This window comes from Pogoniulus pusillus, chromosome 26 (genome assembly GCF_015220805.1).
Source record: "Pogoniulus pusillus isolate bPogPus1 chromosome 26, bPogPus1.pri, whole genome shotgun sequence".
NCBI lineage: Eukaryota > Metazoa > Chordata > Aves > Piciformes > Lybiidae > Pogoniulus > Pogoniulus pusillus.
The window spans coordinates 9,455,835-9,476,739 of NC_087289.1; the positions used below are offsets into that span (position 1 = coordinate 9,455,835).

The 20,905-nt window shown below is 40.4% G+C and overlaps 1 protein-coding gene across 1 annotated transcript in view; it reads right to left on the minus strand.

The window, feature by feature from the left end:
- Positions 1-20,905, minus strand: part of NAALADL2 (N-acetylated alpha-linked acidic dipeptidase like 2) — a 343,221-nt gene that overhangs the window by 15,233 nt on the left and 307,083 nt on the right. Inside the window, exons 13-14 of the mRNA XM_064164711.1 lie at positions 13,224-13,317; positions 2,671-2,899 (exon numbers count right to left, since the gene is read on the minus strand). Of these exons, the coding sequence (XP_064020781.1) occupies positions 2,671-2,899; positions 13,224-13,317 (323 nt within the window). The remainder of the gene's footprint in view (positions 1-2,670; positions 2,900-13,223; positions 13,318-20,905) is intronic.

The following is a 20,905-nucleotide window of genomic DNA, read 5'->3' on the forward strand; positions in this document are numbered from 1 at the left end:
ATTTGATTGTTCATTATAGATGAGTAACACATCAGTTGTGTCCAAATACTATGGCAATGTGTGTACAAACCATACCTAAAGAGACAAAGAAAAGATTAGCTTCTCTGTGGTGGACAAGCACAAGTAGGTTGCAAGCCACCTCCTGCAATAAAGCAAAAAAAACCCAAAAAAACCCTTTCTTTTTAATTTAAGTTTTAGAAGAAAACAAAACATAGTATATATCCAGAGAGCTGTAAATTGGGACAAACACAAGCCTAAAAATGACACCTCAACTTCAGCAAATTTGTCAAGTGCTTTGATTGAGGTTGAGAATAAGAGTCCAAATGGATATACAGGAAGCAATCATTTCTTCATGAAGAATACGTGCTTTACTGTGCACACAAACTCTTCCTTCAGAAGGCTGTAAATTACAGTATTTATGGAATCTTAATGATCTAAACACAGTTGGAGCCTGAAGGTCAAGGCTGCAAACTGCATCCTAAATTTCTGTTTACAGATGAAGCATTGTATTTATTGCTGCACTGCTTGTGCTGCTATAGTTAAAGGGCTGCCAGCATTTCCATTATAAACCACTATTTCAGAGGTTTATAACTTGCCCATCAATCTTCTGACTGGGATGAAACATGGCATGCAAGGTCCTGGCTGTGAGACTGATTTTTTGTTTGTTTGTTTTCTTTATCAAATTTTAAAAAATAATAATAAAAGCTCAAAGTTATACAAGAAAAAAAAATTACAGGAGGTTTTTCAAGTCTTTCTAGTGTTCCTGTGATGCAATTCTAGGTTAACACCACAAACTAGATTTACATGATTGCATCAATTCATAGCAAGACTTTCGGTCCTTCTAGAACAAAAAATAATCCAAATAAAGACATATTTTTACATATTAAAGAAAATCAAGGAATCTGCACTGCAGATTTGTTGTGGCAGGAAACAAAATGAGAAATCACTGTCCTTGATTCTGTTTGCATCAAAGGTAAATTTACACTGTAATCACCCACCTTGGCACAGAACTAAGAATGCATTCCCTTAAACTGAGCATCTAAATGAAGACACACAAGATGTACTTTACTGATATGAACTTCAGATCTTGATAGGCAAAAGTATAAAGTCGAATCCAATGGTTTTGGTCAAACTAGAAACCTTATTGTATACTGTTAAACTCTGTATCAAATTTAATGAAATCAAGAAGGGAGGGGTTTTTTTTATTATTAAATTGATTTCCACACTGTGTACTCTGCCAGTGTGAATATTGTGCCCTGCACTGAAGTACTGATGAGAACAGGAAGGTGAAAACTTTAAATCGCATTATACCTGCACACCTCGCAATTACATCCTGATAAATAACAAACTCAATACTGCAAGCACTACAAGAATTTAAATATTAGAAGACTTGAAAAAAAGTCAAATAAACAAGCCAACAGATAAACAGACAAATAAACCCCCTTTTTATTGGAATCCTAAGTGTTGGCATTAGTTATGTCTACAAATAAAGATCTGGGCCAGATTGAGCAATGTGACTTTGTGATGCAACATAGACACATAACATTATATTAAGCAGTTTTATGGCTTCTTTGCAACACCACATCAGTTCAGACAAGAAAGGGAGCAGGGCTAACCCTGGAATATTAGACTTTATTTAATCACATTGTGGTTTATTTATTTATATCATAAAACCAGTCAGAGCAGGAATGAAGTAAATTAGTTTCTCTCCAAGTATATTATTGTATTTTCTTTATTATATCTGTAGGGATTTTATTCACTGACACTGCTGAGTTAACCATAAACTGTTTGTTAAAAGATGACTGCTTTTGTTTGATGCCACTTCTAATTCATGGAAGAATCTCTTCCTCCTGATGATGCTCCTGCTTTTCTTCTACCTCTACCATCTGCCTATTCTGCACCCTCTTGAAACAATCACTTGCACCAGACATTTGACAATCGGAACAAAGTACTCTTCTATTACTTCAGATGGTTCTGGTTGCAAGTACATTTGTATTCCTAAATAACACAGATGGCTCATCCATTTCTGTGTCCTGCCTGTCTCCCATGTACACATGTCAGTTCATTCCCAAGCTAAATCAGCCAGGGCAGACTTGGCCAGTTCTCGGCCAGATCTGCAGCTGAATACATATTGGGGAATAATTCAAACCATAGACAAGATGTTATGAATGGTGACTGACTAAAGCCCCCTCATTCACTTTGCCATACTGCGCCTGACTGGTTGAAACACACCCAAGAACGCTGTTATATAATTAAATACGTTAAATAATGCTACACAGTATCTTGTGTAATTCTCAATCCTCAATGAACTGCAAAAAGTTTTAAATAAAATATAAGTGGGGCCTGTCAAGCAGCATTAGACTTCAAGATGCTTTCTTCATCTGAAAGCTTACTGCACCATCTAACACAAGTATCTGTCATGCTGCTTGAGTTGCTGTCACACCATACATCTTGTTAACAGTGATGTCACGACAGAAATGCTATTGTAATGACCTCTTGTGTTGTAAAGAATTAATGTTTTCTGCAGAAAGAATGAGATAGGGAAAAAAACCCCAGCTTTAATCTTAGAGACTCACTGAGATGTTGTTCAAAAGAGTGTGACAGTTTTGAAAACCAAGCAACGCAACATTACCATTTTAGGTCAAATGAAGAATGTGTTGAACACTGTACCTGTAAAGTCCTGGAGGAGCGTGCCGAACCAGGAAGCTTCTCTCCAAGCTTTGTAACACATCATTGAGCATCCTGACTCTGATAGGAGTTCTCTCCTTGGGGTCATTAGCTGGGCGCATCTCATCTGATTGGAACAATTCTGCCGTGTCCCTCAGACGCGCTGCCACTGCAAGCAACTGAGGAACATCGACTTCATCACCTAGGAAAAGTAAGAGCAAGACAGTTGCCACTGATTCAGAAAGCATCACTTACTGCTCTCGCTTACAAGTCAAAGTTAAGAGTCAAATTAAAAACTGAGCCTCTTTCCCATTGTGAGAATTATGTAATCACAGAATAAAGCAAGTTGGAAAAGATCTCTAGGATCATCGAGTCCAACCTGTCACCTAACCCTTCTAATTAACTAAACCATGGCACTAAGTGAGTCAAGGCAAGACATAGATCACTATGCCTAAGCTCTGATCTGTTTTTTAAAAGGAAATCATTTGGGGTTATAATATTTTAAGATCTACTAAGCTATGAGGAATGATTTTGGGGTAGGACTTGAAATCTGCCATTGGAAAAACAGGCATGCAGGAAGCATTGGTTATAAATCAGTAACTGTAACATTTCCTTCTGAGACAGAATTTATTCAACACTGCTGCCACTGCTCTCTAGTTGGAAAGATTGTGACTGGTCTATAGAAAACCATAACATGCAGAGCTCAATTTAATTTTATTCAGCATTTCAGAATCCTAGATGTCAACAACAGTTGTGGAGATGTGAAATTGTGCCTTTTAATCACTGAACTCATATGCTAATAAGCCAACTAACACTTCAGTTGACACCCAAATGTATATTCTAATCCAGTCAATATTTTCAAAACTTTTTAAACTTGGAGTGTTCATTTTTACTTTGTAATCCTACAGAGACACCAAAAGAATAAAAGCACACAGCATTTGGAAGCACACTACAATTTAGCTATTTCTCTGTTCACAGCCCAGAAGGAAGAATGTGAGATGCGAAATGGAGCACTATGAACATGAAGTCTATTCCCAGTTGCAGTGCTGGTGAAGAGCATATCCTCCTCTCCCAGTGCGTGCATAGATCGTGGTGATTTTTACAAGCACATGCAGAGAGAAAGCAAAGTATGAAAGTCAAAAGTAAGATCAGTCAGCAAAAGCATTTCCAGGATGTAGAAATTATCTTTAAGGCCAAGATTCACTCTTCCTATTAAGCACAAGAAAATTCACTCAAATGATGATTTAATTAAAACAAACCACTCAGTTTCAGAAGCTGTCCAGTCTTTAGTTGAATGCAGGAACATAAAGTACAGTATCTTATTGACTGAGAGGATTAATCCAAGAAAGTGGTTCAAGGCACAAGTTAGATGAACAGTAAAGTTCCTTGTCTAACAGATATAGGGAAGGATCAGTAACAGTAAATGAGAAACATCAAGCCATTTCTCAGACTTTATGGAAGAAGTTCTTTGCAGAACATGTGATTGGTCATAGGAATGGGCTGCCCAGAGTGCTGTCCCAATCTCCTGAATTGTTTAAAAAGAGACTGGATGTGGCACTTGATGCCATGATTTAGTTAATTAGATAATGTTGGGTGATAGCTTGGACTTGATGATCTCAAAGGTCTTTTCCAATCTGATTGATTCTGTGATACAGATGAAATCTGAAAGGTGAACATGTAACAGGAATAGGAAGTCAAATACCTACACCTAAGAAATTCAAGGAAAGACCTGAATAAGGCATATTCTTCCTCTTCCATAGAAAAAAAAACCCTGCTATTAGATACATTTCAGCAAAGGGAAGGGAGTTTGTAGATTCCCACACACTCCTGCCATTCAGCTGACCAACATGTGCCAATCTAGCAAAACCTGAAATGATCCAATACAGGTAGAGAGACAAACGCTGGTGTGAGGGAAACTGTCAGACTTCAGGAGCAATAAAGATGAATTTCAACAATGAACAGAAGCTCTCAGTGGGAGCAGCAGCGAGAGAAGGTGGTTTATGTCTGTTTTGCTTTGGGAAAAGTTCGCCTTTTCAGTGGCTCTTGACTAGTCCACCTTTCCCTGATTAGCATAGATAACAGGTACTGTGCCGGATTGTTATCTTTCTGAATGAGTTGGACTAAAATAAAGTGTGATTAGGTTAGGTTGATGCTTCAGAAAAGCACATCAATTCAGTACATTTGGGATATTTTGCACAATATCAGTAGCCTTAATTTTCAAATCTCAGGCAAACATCCTGTGCAGTTGAAGAACTTGTGATTTCATAGAATCATAGAATGGCCTGGGCTGGAAGGGACTTCTAGAGGTCATCTCGTCTGCCCCCCCTGCTGTCAGCAGGGACATCCCCACTAGGCCAGGTCACCCAGGGCCCTGTCAAGCCTCACTTTGAATGTCTCAAGGGAAAAAGCCTCAACCCTGGGCAACCTGTTCCAGTGTTCCACCGCCCTCATAGCAAAGAACTTGTTTCTGACATCCAATCTAATTCTGCTCTTCTCAAGCTTGAACCCATTGCCCCTTGTCCTGTCACTGTAGGCCTTTGTAAACAGCTTCTCTCCTTCATTTCTGTACTGGAAGGCTGCTATTAGGTCCTCCCAGAGCCTCCTTCTCTCCAGACTGAAAAATCCCAGCTCACTCAACCTGTCCTCATAGCAGAGGTGTCCCATCAGGTCCATACCCTTCCTATAGTGAGGGCTCCAGTACCGAATGCAGTACTCAGGTGAGCTCTCACCAGAGTAAAGTGGCAGAATCTGCTGGCCACACTTCTTTTGATGCAGCCCAGGATGATTTGCTTTCTGGGCTGCAAGCAAGCGCTGTCTGCTCACGTGCAGTCTCTTTCCATAGGGCTGCTCTCTAACACCTCATCCCCCAGCCTGTACTGATAGTGAGTGTTGTTCTGCCCCAGACGCAGGACCCTGCACTTGCTCTTGTTGAACTTCATGAAGTTCACCTGTGCCCACCTCTCCAGCCTGTCCAGGTCCCTCTGCATGACCTCCAGTCCCTCTGCATATAACTCAGGAGACTTGCATCAGTATGGGAAGGTTTAAATTCACCTTTGGTTTCAGCAAAGCACTTCATATTCCAAGAACACAGACCATTTATGATTTTTATTCTGAGCACTATATAAACAATTGCAAATGTCAGCTATGCCTTTTCAATAGGGAAGGGAGATAAAAGGAAAATACATCATTCAATATTTGGAAATAAAGCCAACCAGAGCACCCTATTAAACACCAAAATCCCGTAAATGCTCTTGCTGCTTCTGCACAGCATGCATTTTGCCCCCTAAACCAACCACATCACACTCTAAACCACTGCTCATTATAAAACAAACACTCAGACTGTTTTTCAATACTTCAATACAAGACCTGAAAGCCTCGGACCAGTGTTACCACAGAGAACTGAGGACATAGTTTTAAGGGCATCAGTAGTTTTTACCACAACACACTGAACTTCACTGACAAAGGAAACTGCTATTTACGCTTTTCTCAAGAAGCTGGGAATGGAAGGATGAACGATTCTTAAAGACAGGGAAGCATTCACTAATATCTTAAACATCTTGAGGTGCTTCCACAGAGAAAATAAAAAAAAGAAACCAACAGAAACATAACTTCACTAAGGAGAAAACACCACCACATTCGTATATTTTGTATTCTTTGCCCTTTTGTCTGCAGCATGAATCATGATGAATCATCTAAGCTAGTTGTTTAGTTGTTAAATAAAATTGCAAGCACAAGAAAGCGACTGGAGAGGTATGTATACTCTTGATCAGAGAATTACACTGTTGAATTTCATTACACTTGCTAAATGTAACTGGATTTTATACAGAAATGGGTTACAGCAAGGGGATATTTATTTTTACAGACACTGAATACAAAAGCCTTTCCTTATGTAACTGATTGCTCTTATGAAAAGTACTGCTAGAGGTTTAGCATTCTTAAATTGTGTTTGTGCACTCTGGTATGAAGGTACTTACCTATGAACACTTACAGGAGGGTAAGTACAGACAAATCAGCAGTTCAAGGTGTGACACTTACCATGCATGTAAACATATGTTTGCATGTCAGAGAGAGGGGAAATCGCTTCAGGTTTTGATTAGCTTACAAACTCAGGATCAGCCATGGTGTGTTGCATTCACTAGGAAGATTTTCATGCTGTGCAAAATTGGATGATCAGACTGGCAGTGGAAAATCTGAATGGGAATGCTTTGTAGAAACTACCCTAAAGGGGGCAGAAACACAAATCCATGGACATCCTCAGCGCAAAGAATATGTTGCCATCAGCTTCAATTTTGCTACCATGACTGTTACTGCCCAAACAAACTAATCTGGTGCTGCTACAAGACTCTTTTCAAAGAAGCTACTTTTGAAAAGGCATTTTGTGACATGATTATACAGATCAACACAGAGGAACCCTGGAGAAAAGACAGCTCTGGGGAGACTTTATTCTGGTTCTTCAATACTTAGAAGCGGTATAATGTAGACAAACCTTTTAGTAAGGTCTGTTGTAACAGGACAAGGGTGGATGGTTTTAAACTAAAAGAGAGGAGATTTAGGCTAGACAAAATTAAGGAACTTTTTACAATGGGGGTGGTAAACCACTGGCACAGGTTGCCTGGAGAGGTGGTAGATCATAGAATCATAGGATCAAGCAGGTTGGAAGAGACCTTCAGTCCAATCTAGCATCCAGCCCTGTCCAATCAACTAGACCATGGCACTAAGTGCCTCATCCAGGCTTTTCTTCAACACCTCCAGGGAGGGTGACTCCACCACCTCCTTGGGCAGCCCATTCCAATGCCAATCTCTCTGTGAAGATTTCCTCCTAATATCAAACCTATACCCTCCCCCTGCACAACTTGAGACTGTCCCCTTGTTCTGTTGCTGGTTGCCTGGAAGAAGAGACTGATTCACACCTGGCTACAGCCTCCCTTCAGGTAGTGGTAGACAGCAATGAGGTCCCCACTAAGCCTTCTCTTCTCCAGGCTAAACAACCCCAGATCCCTCAGCTTCTCCTCATAGGGTTTGTGTTCCAGGCCCCTCACCAGCTTCGTCGCCTTTCTCTGGACACATTCCAGCACCTCAACACCTCTCTTGAATTAAGGAGCCCAGAACTGGACACAGGACTCAAGGTGTGGCCTGACCAGTGCTGAGTAGAGGGGAAGAATAACCTCCCTTGTCCTGCTGGCCACACTGTTACTGATCCAGGCCAGGATGCCATTGGCTTTCCTGGCCACTTGGGCACACTGCTGGCTCATGTTCAGTCTACTATCAACCAGCATTGTAGGTCAGGTTGGATGAGACTCTGAGCAATTATTTGAAGGTGTCCCTGCTGACTGAAGGGGATTCATACCTTTACATGTCTCTTTCAACCCAAACCATTCTATGATTCTATGGCATTATCAATGACACTCTACAGAGCTGCTGAAATGCATACGGCTTACTAACACTTATCCTTTCCCCTCAGGATGCTTTGTTCATGGAAAATGCTTTTTGCCATTAATTTTTTATAACTTTTTTTTTTTTTGTAAGATTGATGAAAGATTTGCCAGTACAAAAATATCATATCCTTGAAAGGATAGTGAAGAAAGATGTCAGTGTCTCGTGACAAAGAAGAGATTTCTGTCATATATACAGGTAATTAACTGTTGCTTTTTTGGCCTCAGCAGCACTCAGGAGTGATGGGTGTGAACATTAAAAAGGGAAACTTTCTGAACACTACTGGACAGATGGAGAAAATAAACTCCAAAAAGTGCTCTAAATGACCAGGGAAATACAGTCAAGCAGGCAAAATGATGGCAAGCTGAACACCAGCAGATAGCTTCAGGCAATGAGTATACAGTCATCAAGTAAATGACAGATATGTTTCTCTATCGATTTTTGCAAGGACAGAGTGTTTAGAGTGATGTTATGAAACATATGGGTTGTGTCAGGGCTGTGAAAAGTCAGGCAGACTTTCCTGGAAATGGTTTTTCATAAACTGGATTATTTTTAAACTTCCAGCACTGCTTGCCATTATCACCCTGAGTATTTCAGCCACTTGAACATCTGTAAAATGTTGTTTCTGGAGAGAAGCAAGGGAGCAACTGACAGGAAGCAACACACAGCTGACCCTGTGTCAGCCAAAGAGCTTTAAACCACAGTCTTTGCCCTCCCCTTACAGGGAAAACCTGAAAATCTCACCTACACTAAACTTAATTTGTCTTCATAGGCTTTGCTCGGCCAATACCTATTACAGATGGCTTAGAGCTTATGCGACTTGCTTCCCAGCTTCAGCAGCCTGTGATGACATCCACAACCAAGGAATTTTAGCATGTGTGCCTAGTGCTACTCAGCCACAGTTTAACACTGGGGCACCAGATAGCAATTTTTGAAAGGTCTGCATGAGTCTAGGTGGGCTCAGAGACTGGCAATAACAAAGCAATATGAGCTTCTACAGCCAACAGCACCTAAGCGAGACACGTGGCTGACATCAAACCTGCCTGCCTTTATTTCTGTGAACTGTGAGACTGAACTTGTTATTCCTGAGCCAGGTGCAAATGTGCACCTCCATCATCAATCCCTGAGGATTGCTGTAATACAGACTACATTTTAAAGAGACTGAAATCTGGTGGAAGAAAGGCTACAAGAAGCATGTCCAGATTGCATAGTGCTTTTTAAAAGCACCCAGTGGATAATATGATACATTTTGAATTAAAAAAAAGTGTAATATTCATAAATAATACTTACATATAAATGCTTATACATTTGTGCTTGCATGGACATAGAAAATTACTCTTACAAAAGTGCTTAAAAGAACCATTTGAATCATTTACACACGAGATTTGACATCTTAGCTGCCTCCTATCTCAAAAGATAAATTGGGTCTTCATAGCATGCAAGGCCTAGAAAGATACACTGGTATTTGATTCAAGTTGCAGTGGGTCTTGGGTTTTAGTGTATGAAAGGCACAAACTGCATGATTGGAATATGTAGGTAATGAGAATACTTCAAGCTCTTGCCTATTTGTTAATTTGTCTAAAACATCACATCTATGATCAGACAGGTAGCAGCCTGAACGGCCCCAGGGACCTGCATTTCAGTCTTGGAATCCACCTCATATCACTTATGACCATAGAATCACAGAATGGTTTAGGTTGGAAGGGACCTCAAAGATTATCTAGTTCCAACCCCCTGCCATAAGCAGGGATACCTCCCACTAGAACAGGTCTCTTAAGGCCTCATCCAGCCCAGCCTTGAACACCTCCATGAGGTTTCCTGTTAAACATCAGACTGTAGGCAGCTGCACAAATGATGACTCTGCAGTCACGACCTCTCCTTTCAGTTAAATCCCAAAGCAGTAGCTTGTTTCCAAGAGTTCTGGTGTGTGCTAGTGAAGGAAACATACGTCACTTAAAAGCCATTTCCCCATATTTCTGAGGGCCTTGCGCCAGGTGTAAACATGGTAGGGGTGACATTTCCCTATAACTTATCATCCATCCTATCTAGAATGTATGAAATGATTTATACAATCCTGAGTAACATCCCTATATAGCAGAGCTAATAGTACAGACACCCACCACATTACAGAATTAAATCATGTGCAAATGTAAACAAATGCAGTATTAACAAATATTAAGACACAGACATCTTTCTGTGAGGACATCCAGGAGACTGAGAAATTATGCCTCAAATATTTACACATATGATTTAACTTCAAGAATGCAAGAAAGACCAATAATAAAACATGTGTGAGCCAGATCCCAGAGGCACAAAACTAACCCTAATAAATCTTCTAGCGCATCATGCAGATTCCCCATCCCTATTGTACAGTTATAGCTTGCATCAAATTAGAGAAGGGAACAGTTCACTAAGACAATGCATCTTTAAACTGGAACTCTAAGACAACACAAAACTTTGGAAGAATGAAGAAATTAATGAGCCATGTTAAAAGTACAACTTCTCATTTAGGTAAGCAGAAAAAGCACCACTGTCTTACTGGTTTCCAAAATAAAAACAAACTTATTGGACACAAGTCAGAGATAAATGAGACATGAAAGTCATGAAAAAAGGCATTAAACAAAACTCCAAAGTGAACAGCTGGGAGAAAATTTATCCTGCTGGCCCTAGAGCCTAGAAAACAATTTTCCCTCCCCTGAAGTTGTTGAGATAAATGATCTAACTGAAGTTGGAGGGAAAATAAGTCAGCTTGAATCAAAATTTCCTTTTACTCCAAATAAAGAAAGAAGAGTGAACAACACCAGACACCTTATGTACAGCTGAAGGAATACAATCTGAGACACACTTATTATTTGATGATTATTCCCTGCTGTACTTAGAGTGAACTAAAACCATGTTTATATGGCACAACAGAGCTAAAATTACTTGTCTTTTTGGATGCTTACTGATTTCAGACCAACACTAGCCTACTGGCTCCTAGGTCTTGACAATGACAGATGGCAAAGATGAAAGAAAAAGTATCATACTTCTGTGAATGTGTATTACAGAAAAGTGATACTTTATATTGTGGGGAGTGAATGAATTGCAGCGACAACACCTCGAGACTGCAAAAAAGCTTCCAGTTTGAGACAAGATGTCACATTCTACTAAATTATATGTAAAATTTTGGTGCAACTTCATACAATCTGCATCTTTCTTTCACAGATCAGCTTGAGAGAGATCCATAAATGTATAAACAGAAAAAATAGTTTTGAAAGGCCTTAGCACACTATGGGTAATCTGTGTCAGAGATATAATTGGAGAAAAGGAAATAATGACATGGTTTTACCTATCTTACATTTTTCCATGGTGAAGTCCTAAAAAGGGCATGCTCTGGAGTAGTCTTTCAGATTTCACAGGGGTTCTTGTGAGGGATGTACCTTTTACAACTCCTTAAAGTTCACTGAATTCTGACCAGAACATCAGTTTCTGGAATACCACAGTTTGTACAAAGTTATGTCAGAATCTGGCAGCTAACTTATCAAAAGGTTTAATATCCAAGGACAAAGCCTCTTATGTGCTATCAGCTAACGGTCTACTTTCAACTAGTTACTAAGATACGAGCCAAATATAAGGGGAAAAGGACAGAATGGGAGGAGGAAGACAAATGACACTAAAAGAGAAAGCTTTAGATAGTCACAGAATCTAGACTTCCTCTCCTCCTCCATCCTCAGGACTGAAGTTAAGACATTTATTTCTTTAAATAATTGATAAGAAGGATTACTGTCCCTTTGTTGTTTAGACAGTAGCAATGCACAACTTCAAAACTGCACCCTTTAACTGTGTTATCTTAAGCAGCTCAAGCCAAGGGCTATTTGCTTCATTGGGTTGTGTTGTCAAAACAGGACAAAAAGACAGCAGAATGCTTGTTCTTTTATCAAAGGCCACAAGACAATAGAAAGAACCAGAAATGAGAAGGTAACAGGAATATTAGTAATGGTTCACAATCTCAATGGAAGCATCACATATCAAGGAATTCATCCTACATCTACCACACAGGATCTAATCTAGATTCTATGAGAATTGTATCTGCCTCATTTCCAAGTGAACAGACACTTGTTTACTTTCCAACTAGGAACCTTTTCGTCCTTATCTCTAACCCCAACCCACTGCCCCAAATATACCAAGATCAGTTTCAAATACAGAGATTTCTGCATCAGTGCTTAATCAACTCAAACAATACATCTTAGCAAACTATTGTGCTTTGTCATGCCTGAAAAAAAAAGTTAAGTTAGCAATCTCAGCCAACAGGGTAAGTTAGGGGGAAAACAAAACAAGGAAGATGATTGTGAAGACCAAGGAATCAAATAGCAGTGGGATTAGAAGCCCTTTCTTGCTTGTACCGAACAAAGTTTTGAAGGAAATGAAAGTCAAGTTCAGCTATAGAGGGTTGTTATATTTTACTGTAGTTACAATATTTTAATACTAATTAGTGCTTAACTGACATAGAATCATAGACTCAACCAGCTCAGAAGAGACCTCCAAGATCATCCAGTCCAACCTAGCACCCAGCCCTGTCCAATCAACTAGACCATGGCACTGAGTGCCTCATCCAGGCTTTTCGTGAACACCTCCAGGAACGGTCGTGACTCCACCACCTCCCTGGGCAGCCCATTCCAATGCCAATCACTCTCTCTGGCAACAACTTCCTCCTAACATCCAGCACAGACCTCCCCCAGCACAACTTGAGACTGTGTCCCCTTCTTCTCTTGCTGGTTGCCTGGCAGAAGAGACCAACCCCCACCTGGCTACAGCCTCCCTTCAGGTAGTTGTAGGCAGCAATGAGGTCACCCCTCAGCCTCCTCTTCTCCAGGCTAGACAATCCCACCTCCCTCAGCCTCTCCTCACAGGGCTGTGTTCCAGACCCCTCGCCAGCTTCGTTACCCTTCTCTGGAATAAACAATTTATGGCTTTATTTTGGCAAGAAAAACTGTGGTTTGTTTAGCATTATTATGATGCTGCTATTTAACTAGTAAAATCACTGGCGAACATTCAAGTGGAAATTGAAAACCTGTGCCAAGTAGCAGAAGATGCTTTATCCCCTCTGTATTAATAGAAAAGAGTATTCCACTTACAAAAATTACCTTTAAGGTTGTTCTGAACTTCTAATGCGATGTCAAGGGCATTAAACGGCAAAACCGGTTCAGTGGCGATTTGCAAAGTCACTTCTCCTGTTAGCTGCAAAATACAAGAAAACCCACAAAATGGTCAAATCATTTCCAGCAGATTTAATAGCCAATGCTTCTTTTGAAATACATGTGCTTTCTGTACACTGGATTATCAAAGAATAACAAATAAAGCCCCATAAACACATAAGCTCAGTAGGAGCCGTCAGTGTGCACTTGCAGCCCAGAAAGCCCAGATCCCAGACTGCATCAAGAGAAGTGTGGCCAGCAGGGCAAGGGAAGTAATCTTCTCCCTCTACTCTGCACTGGTGAGACCCCACCTGCAGAACTCCATCTAGTTCTGGAGACTCTATTACAAGAAGGATATGGATGTGCTATAACATGTCTAGAGAAGGTCCATGAGGATAATCAGAGGGCTGGAGCACCTCTTCTATGAGGAGAGACTGAAAGAGTTGGGGTTGTTCAGTCTAGAGAGGAGGAGGCTCTGAGGTGACCTTGTTGTGACCTTTCAGCATCTTAAAGGGGCCTGCAAGAAAGCTGGGGAGGGACTTTTTAGGATGTCAGGTAGAGATAGGACTATGGGGAAGAGAACAAAGCTAGAAATGGGTAGATTCAGACTGGACATTAGGAAGAAGTCCTTCACCATGAGGGTGGGGAGACCCTGGAAAGCCCCAACTCTGGAAGTGTTTAAGGCCAGGCTAGACAAGGCTCTAGACAGCCTGATGTAGTGTGAGGTGTCCTTTCCCATGGCAGGGGGGTTGGAAATAGATGATCCTTGTGGTCTCTTCCAATCCTGACTGATTCTATCTTTGTGAAAAGAAATATGACCTAGACCTTTTGTGTTCTAATAAAACATTAAAAAAACCCCAAATGTTAAGAGATTCCAATCTTGACCTGGATTGGAAACATCAAGGTGAACTGTTCTTAGCTTGGTGGGCCCATGATTCATCTGGACATCAAGGCAAAGATGCAACCTACCGATGGGCACGTGATAAGTCAGTTGAGTTATCCATGGACGCTATCACCCAAGTCATCCATGACTGTGACATCTGTGCTGCTAGTAAGCAAGCTAAGCAAATCAAGCCCTTATGGTATGGTGAGCAATGGTCAAAGTACAAGTATGGTGAGGCCTGGCAGATTGACTACATCACTTTACCTCAGTCTTGTTCTGGCAAGCAGCATGTGCTATTGATGGTAGAGGCAAGCACTGGATGGCTGGAAACCTATCCAGTTCCACATGCTACTGCACGTAACACCATTCTTGGCTTGGAGAGACAGATCATGTGGAGACATGGAACTCCAGAGAGAATTGAGTCAGACAATGGCACTCATTTCAAGAACAGTCTTGTGAAAAACTGGCCAAAGAGCACGGTATTGAGTGGATCTACCATATACCCTACTATGCACCAGCTTCAGGGAAGATTGAACACTACAACGGTTTGCTGAAAACCACCCTAAAAGCCAAACAAACATTTAGCACAAGCAGCCTGGTTAGTAAATAGTAGGGGTTCAGTAAACAGAACAGGACCTGCACAATCAAATTTGGCAGAAAGAGTAGATGGTGATAAAGTTCCTACTGTACGTGAAAAGAATCTGTTAGGGGAAACTGTTTGGGTATTTTCTCCTTTGGGTGAAGGGAAACCTGTCCGAGGGGTAGTTTCTGCTGAAGGTCCTGGTCAGACATACTGGGTAATGCAGGAGAAATACAGTGCATTCCACAGAGAAATTCCACACTCGAAAGAATTTTGTGCCCTACTTTTTCTGTGGACCTAGAATACTGCAGGAGTCTCTGAAGGACCTTAGTTTTGCTTTGTTTTCAAATAAAACATGTCAACTTTCTAAAAATAGGAACAAGGTTTATTGTTTTACTTAGTTCTTTGGTTTTAGTTATTGGATTTTGAGAGTTTACACAAGTGAAAAAAACCCCAAACATCACAGACATTAATGAGCTTTGGATGAAGCCCATGGCTAAATGCAAGCTGACCTGAAAACCTATTGCTTTTTTTGAAGAGGAATGTGAGAACTTGATACACACAGATGTACAGCTTCCAAACTGGATAGAACCTGCATTTTCTCAGCAACTTACTGAAAGAAATTCCCAAATGGGTGAAAGGGAACTCTCAGTTCACTCCAGACTAGACATTAGCACCTGTTGCAAAACTCAGTGGCATGACTGCTTTTCAACAGTTCTAGAGATAAGACCAGGAGGGACTGACTGGCCTGAGAGCTTTCTTTCACTTACAGAAGACAGGCTCCCTAGCCCAGGGCTTAGCCATGCTACAGGGGCTGTGTATAGATATATGTCTTTCTGTTGTACTATACCTAGCCTGTGATTAAACAGAGTATTTCAGTCTCCAGGCTGCCAAGTCTATCACTGTCCATGGGAGCTATAAGAAACACTCTGATGAAAACATGCAAGCAACTTCCATTCATCACCTTCATATCTTGATATTGGGAAAAAAAAAAAAAAAGTAAAAATAGCTGTATGGCTGTGTTCTAAAATGCAATGATGGCTGCAGGTGACGGTGATCATGTTGATAAAAACATGGACCGAGTAGAATCATATTGTACAATACTTCCTAAGTTGTTGGAGGCATTAGAATAATATCTGTCCTGCAAATGCAGTATGGTAGTTGCTGTACTGAAGGTAACATTCTAACTCTACAACACCAAGTAGCAGGAAAAGACAACAATCCCAAGTAATATTAAAAACAATAATGCAGCAACTGAAAAGGAAAATCATCTCCCAGAAAAGTGTATGAAGACAGGACAGTATATCAGAGGGCTGGAGCACCTCTCCTATGAGGACAGGATAGGAGAGTTGTGGCTCTTCAGCCTGGAGAAAAGAAGGCTTCGAGGAGACCTTGGAGTAGTCTTCCAGTATCTAAAGGGAGCCTACAGGAGAGCTGGGGAGGGACTGTTTACAAGATCTTGTAATGAAGGGATAAGGAGTAACAGATTTAAACTGAAAGAAAGGAGACTTAGACTGGATATTAGGAAGAAGTTCTTTACATTGAGGGTGGTGAAACACTGGCACAGGTTGCCCAGAGAGGTTGTGGATGTTCCCTCCCTGGAGATGTTTAAGACTAGGTTGGATGAGGCCTTGAGTGACTTGTTCTGGTGGGAGGTGTCCCTGCCTATGGTGGGGGGTCAGAACTAGATGATCTTTGAGGTCCCTTCCCACCTAAACCATTCTATAGTTCTACTCTACAATTCTGTATCTACTCTAATTTTCCTGGAGCAACATTAATAGAACTCTAACAACATTTCTAGGGAAGTATTAAAAATAAATCACAGAATCACAGAATTAACCAGGTTGGAAAAGACCTTTGAGATCATTGAGTCCAACCTATCACCCAACAGCTTCTAATTAACTAAGCCATGGCACTAAGTGCCTCATTCTGCCTCAGCTGGATAACCCAGCCACACACTGATCTGGGGACAAAGATTGAAGGAACATGCTGTATACCAGACTGCAACATACATCTGAGCAGAGCCATACTGTGAAGCTATCGAGATTTACCTCTAGAGAATACAACATAGCAAAAGGCATAAGGAAAAATACTACACCATATATACAGTGAGCAAAGAAAGATAGGGAGGAATAACGATATGCCAAGTCATTAACAAGAAACCTAAAGAACTAAGGGTGAACTTGAGGCAAGACAAAAAAAGTACTGTGTTTGGACATTTGTGTTAAAATATTACACAGGAACTTCTCAGGAAGCTTTCCTCCAGACTGCCCAACTGCATAGGGCATCGATGCTTGAAAGCCATTTTGCTTTCCATCCACGATGCCAAAAAAGTCTCTGAGTTGAAAAGAATTAGAAAACTTTGGTCCATATATATATATATATGGAGTCTAAATCCTTTGCAACCTCAATATACTGTATCACATAGGAATTCTTCCCCTGATGCCTTATATCTGCAATAATCTTCACTAAAGGGTAATGCAAGATACATATTCATAGGGAAGGACATCTATAGTTAAACAGTGCTACCGATACTTTTCAATCTGTTACTGCAATGTTTAAGAACACAGCAGCATGGAAAGAAATGTTTTTCTGAGGCATGAAAGTGGCATTAAAGAGAATAGTAAACATTTTTCCTTTTCCTCATTATGGCCTACAGAATTTGGCTTGATTTTTTTAGAAGTTGTTGCCTTATTTTACAGTATCATCAAGGTTGGAAGAGACCTCATAGATCACCAAGTCCAACCCTTTACCACAGAGCTCAAGGCTAGACCATGGCACCAAGTGCCACGTCCAATCTTGCCTTGAACAGCTCCAGGGACGGCGACTCCACCACCTCCCCGGGCAGCCCATTCCAGTATTCAGTGACTCTCTCAGTGAAGAACTTTCTCCTCACCTCGAGCCTATATTACCCCTGACGTAGCTTGAGGCTGTGTCCTCTCATTCTGGTGCTGGCCACCTGAGAGAAGAGAGCAACCTCCTCCTGGCCACAACACCCCTCAGGTAGTTGAAGACAGCAATAAGGTCACCCCTGAGCCTCCTCTTCTCCAGTTGCTTCTTTCAAGCAACTTGGTTTTGACTACATAAATCCAAAGTTGCTTTCTCTTTCCTGTTTAAATGAAGTTATACCATCAGAATCTTACAACTAACTGAAGCACTTTGGAAACTTTATAGTATCTGTATAGGTAATGCTGCAGATGTTTGTGTGTCAGTAAACAGGTAATAGTGGTGTTTATTAAATCACGTTCTTCGTAGGCTAATCTGGGAGGAATCAATCACGTAAAGGAAAGCTCAGAGCATTGATTTGAGCGAGTAAGTAATAACGCTGCAGAAGCATATATCAAACCCACATAATGCAGCAAGACAGAAAAGGCTACTGATTTCTTATTTATAGTCTTATTTTTGGATATACCATTCCCCTTAGTACGACACTGAATACACGCAGAGAATAAAGACAAGCTTCTGCCCCCTTTTCCCTGCTGAAAAATGGTTCAGGCTGACTATTGAATTATTAAATGCAAGAATAACTTAGCAAAGAGTAAAGACAAGTTGTTTTTCTTTTTAATAAAGTGAGATGCTAAAGCAGCATAACTGATTCTGTTCCCATACTGAACTGGTTATAACGCTAATGACAGCTTCTCAACTAATATTTATATCTACTAATGCACACACACAACACAGACAATAACTGATGAACAATTTGCACACTTATTGAGTACAAAGAAAAAATGTATGCTTCAAAGACTAAGTGATTCTGAAATACTCATGCAATTAGAAATGAAAAAGATAGTAACTTTTGCACTGCACTTGGCTTTGAGAAAGGTATTTCTTGAGTAAACTAAAATGTTTTTTAATGAACTTAAAAGCACCTTAGAGATCAATATTGATATAAAAAAAAATTGTAGAGTCTTACTGTATATTGCAAAATAAATCAGAATATTCAAAGTAATGCATTGCAAGGTAACATTTCTTCAGGGTCTTTTACATCAAAGTGCAAATACCTTTGTAGGAAGGAAATAATGACTCTCTCTGCCTTTATCTCTGCCACCATGCAGATCCCAAAAGCTAAGAATACCCAACAATGCCAAAAAAAACAACTTCCAAAAATATAGTGCTAAAAATTATTTATTTATCAAGTGACACTTCCTACATGAACCCATAGGTTCTTCTCTCTTCCAAAGTGTTATAACCCACTCATTTACGAGCTAACTCTTCTTGCAATTCAGCACAGAATCATAGAACTATGAACTATAAAAGTCAGCTCTCAGGGACATACAATGGAGCAGGACCACTCTCAAAAAGATTGACCTTAGACAATAACTAGATTAGAGACTATGAATTAGTCTCTAACTAGAGACTAATAACTAGATTAGAGACTAGACAATCTATGTAAATTATAAGTATACTTTATCTTTTTTAGCCATTTTACAATGTAAATAATGAAAGTAACTGAAGCTCATCACAGGCTGCCTGGGCGTTGGGGCATCTCTCTCTCTGGAGATATTCAAGACCCACCTGGATTCATTCCTGTGTGATCAGGTATAAGTGATCCTGCTTTGGCAGGAGGGTTGGCCTGGGTGATCTTTCAGGGCCCCTTCCAACCCCTCACATCCTGTGATTACATCTGGAGTGAGTAGGTGACACCTGATTTTTCAGTGAGTTAAAGGGAATTTCCAAGGCAGCTTGCCTCCTCAATATCCAAGCTGCCTACTAACAACTCAAAGCACGTCTGTTGGCATGCAACATTAAATAAAAAGAAGCTGAATACTTAAAACCCAGGATACCAAAATGTGAAAAGCTCCACTCAGCCTTTTTTACGCAGATTCAGTTTTGCTTTTGGGGCATGCTGTTATTGATCATGTCTTGCAGAGACACCTCTTAAATGTTATCTGGTTTTACAGACAACACAGGCATGGCAACCCATCTTCTATTCTGTCATATGATGACAAACTTGCAAGATGAATAAAATGAAAACATATTTGGTGGCTATGAAGATATGAAAATATTATGCATGATAGAGATCAATCTGCTAGAATAAACATCAGCATACAGTGTGCAGGCAGTTTCTTTAGCAGAGAAGTTCACATGCCAGTTTTGCTTTGTTTTTTAGTGGGTTTTTGTTTGTTTTGTGTTTTTTCTTTTCTTTCATTTTTTTTAGGGGGGGGAGATGGGAAGGGTTGTTATTTTTCTAGTGAAATTTGGAGCTGGGTTATATCAAGCCTGCGCACTATGTAAACCTCAGTGGGTGTACATGTTGAGCCTTTAGGACATTTGTAGTTACATTAATAGTGCTAAAACCTAAACAGACATCTCAGAACTCTTCATAATGCCAAGCTACAATGAACATAACTTAAAAAAAGAAAAAAAAAAAATCAGGTAAACTGCCATGTTTATCCTTTTGTGAACATTGCTTTTCAGTAGTGCTGTATTCCGATTTTACCTGCTGGAATGAATTAGATGCAGGCACTTGAAAACTGAATTGTGCAATGGCAGCCATATACCTCTGAAACGTACTTTTATTTCCTTCCTCTATTCTATAATTTATAGATATTCTGTGAATATTGACAGGACTTCACTCTCCTGCTACCTGTGCACTTTTAGTGAAAACTAGGACAGAGCAGCTGGATCTACCAAAACCACGACAACTCATGTCATAAATCAGGTAACATAACCAAGTAGTGTAGCAGGCCTATGCAGATTTGCAGCTACAGACTCAACGGACCTCTGCATGTCTCTGAAGACTCAAACAATCCTTGTAATTGTTCTACGCGTGGCAATGAGAAACTTGTTTTAGTTCTGAGCCTCATCCTCCTTTGACACCAGGCATTAGTTTTTTCAAGTCACTTTGCTCTCACACCTTGCATCTCTCCCTTCACACATTATCCCTGAGCCTGGGAAGCTACTGTGCTATTTAGGGTGATCAATAACAGTGTGTTGAGAATAACACATTTTGCCTCTTTTTTCTTGTAAAGGCGAATGAAAAGGTTTAACTTCTGTGGCTGGCTGCTGCACCGCCTCATCTCTGGTGTTCATCTCTTTGCATCAAGGGGTCTCTCTTTCCACATGTACTGACACTAACCCAAACAGAACCAATGCTTTCAGTGTCCACAGACGTGTAAATAAGATACGTTAAGATCCCCTCACAGAACATTAACAATCTCATTAACA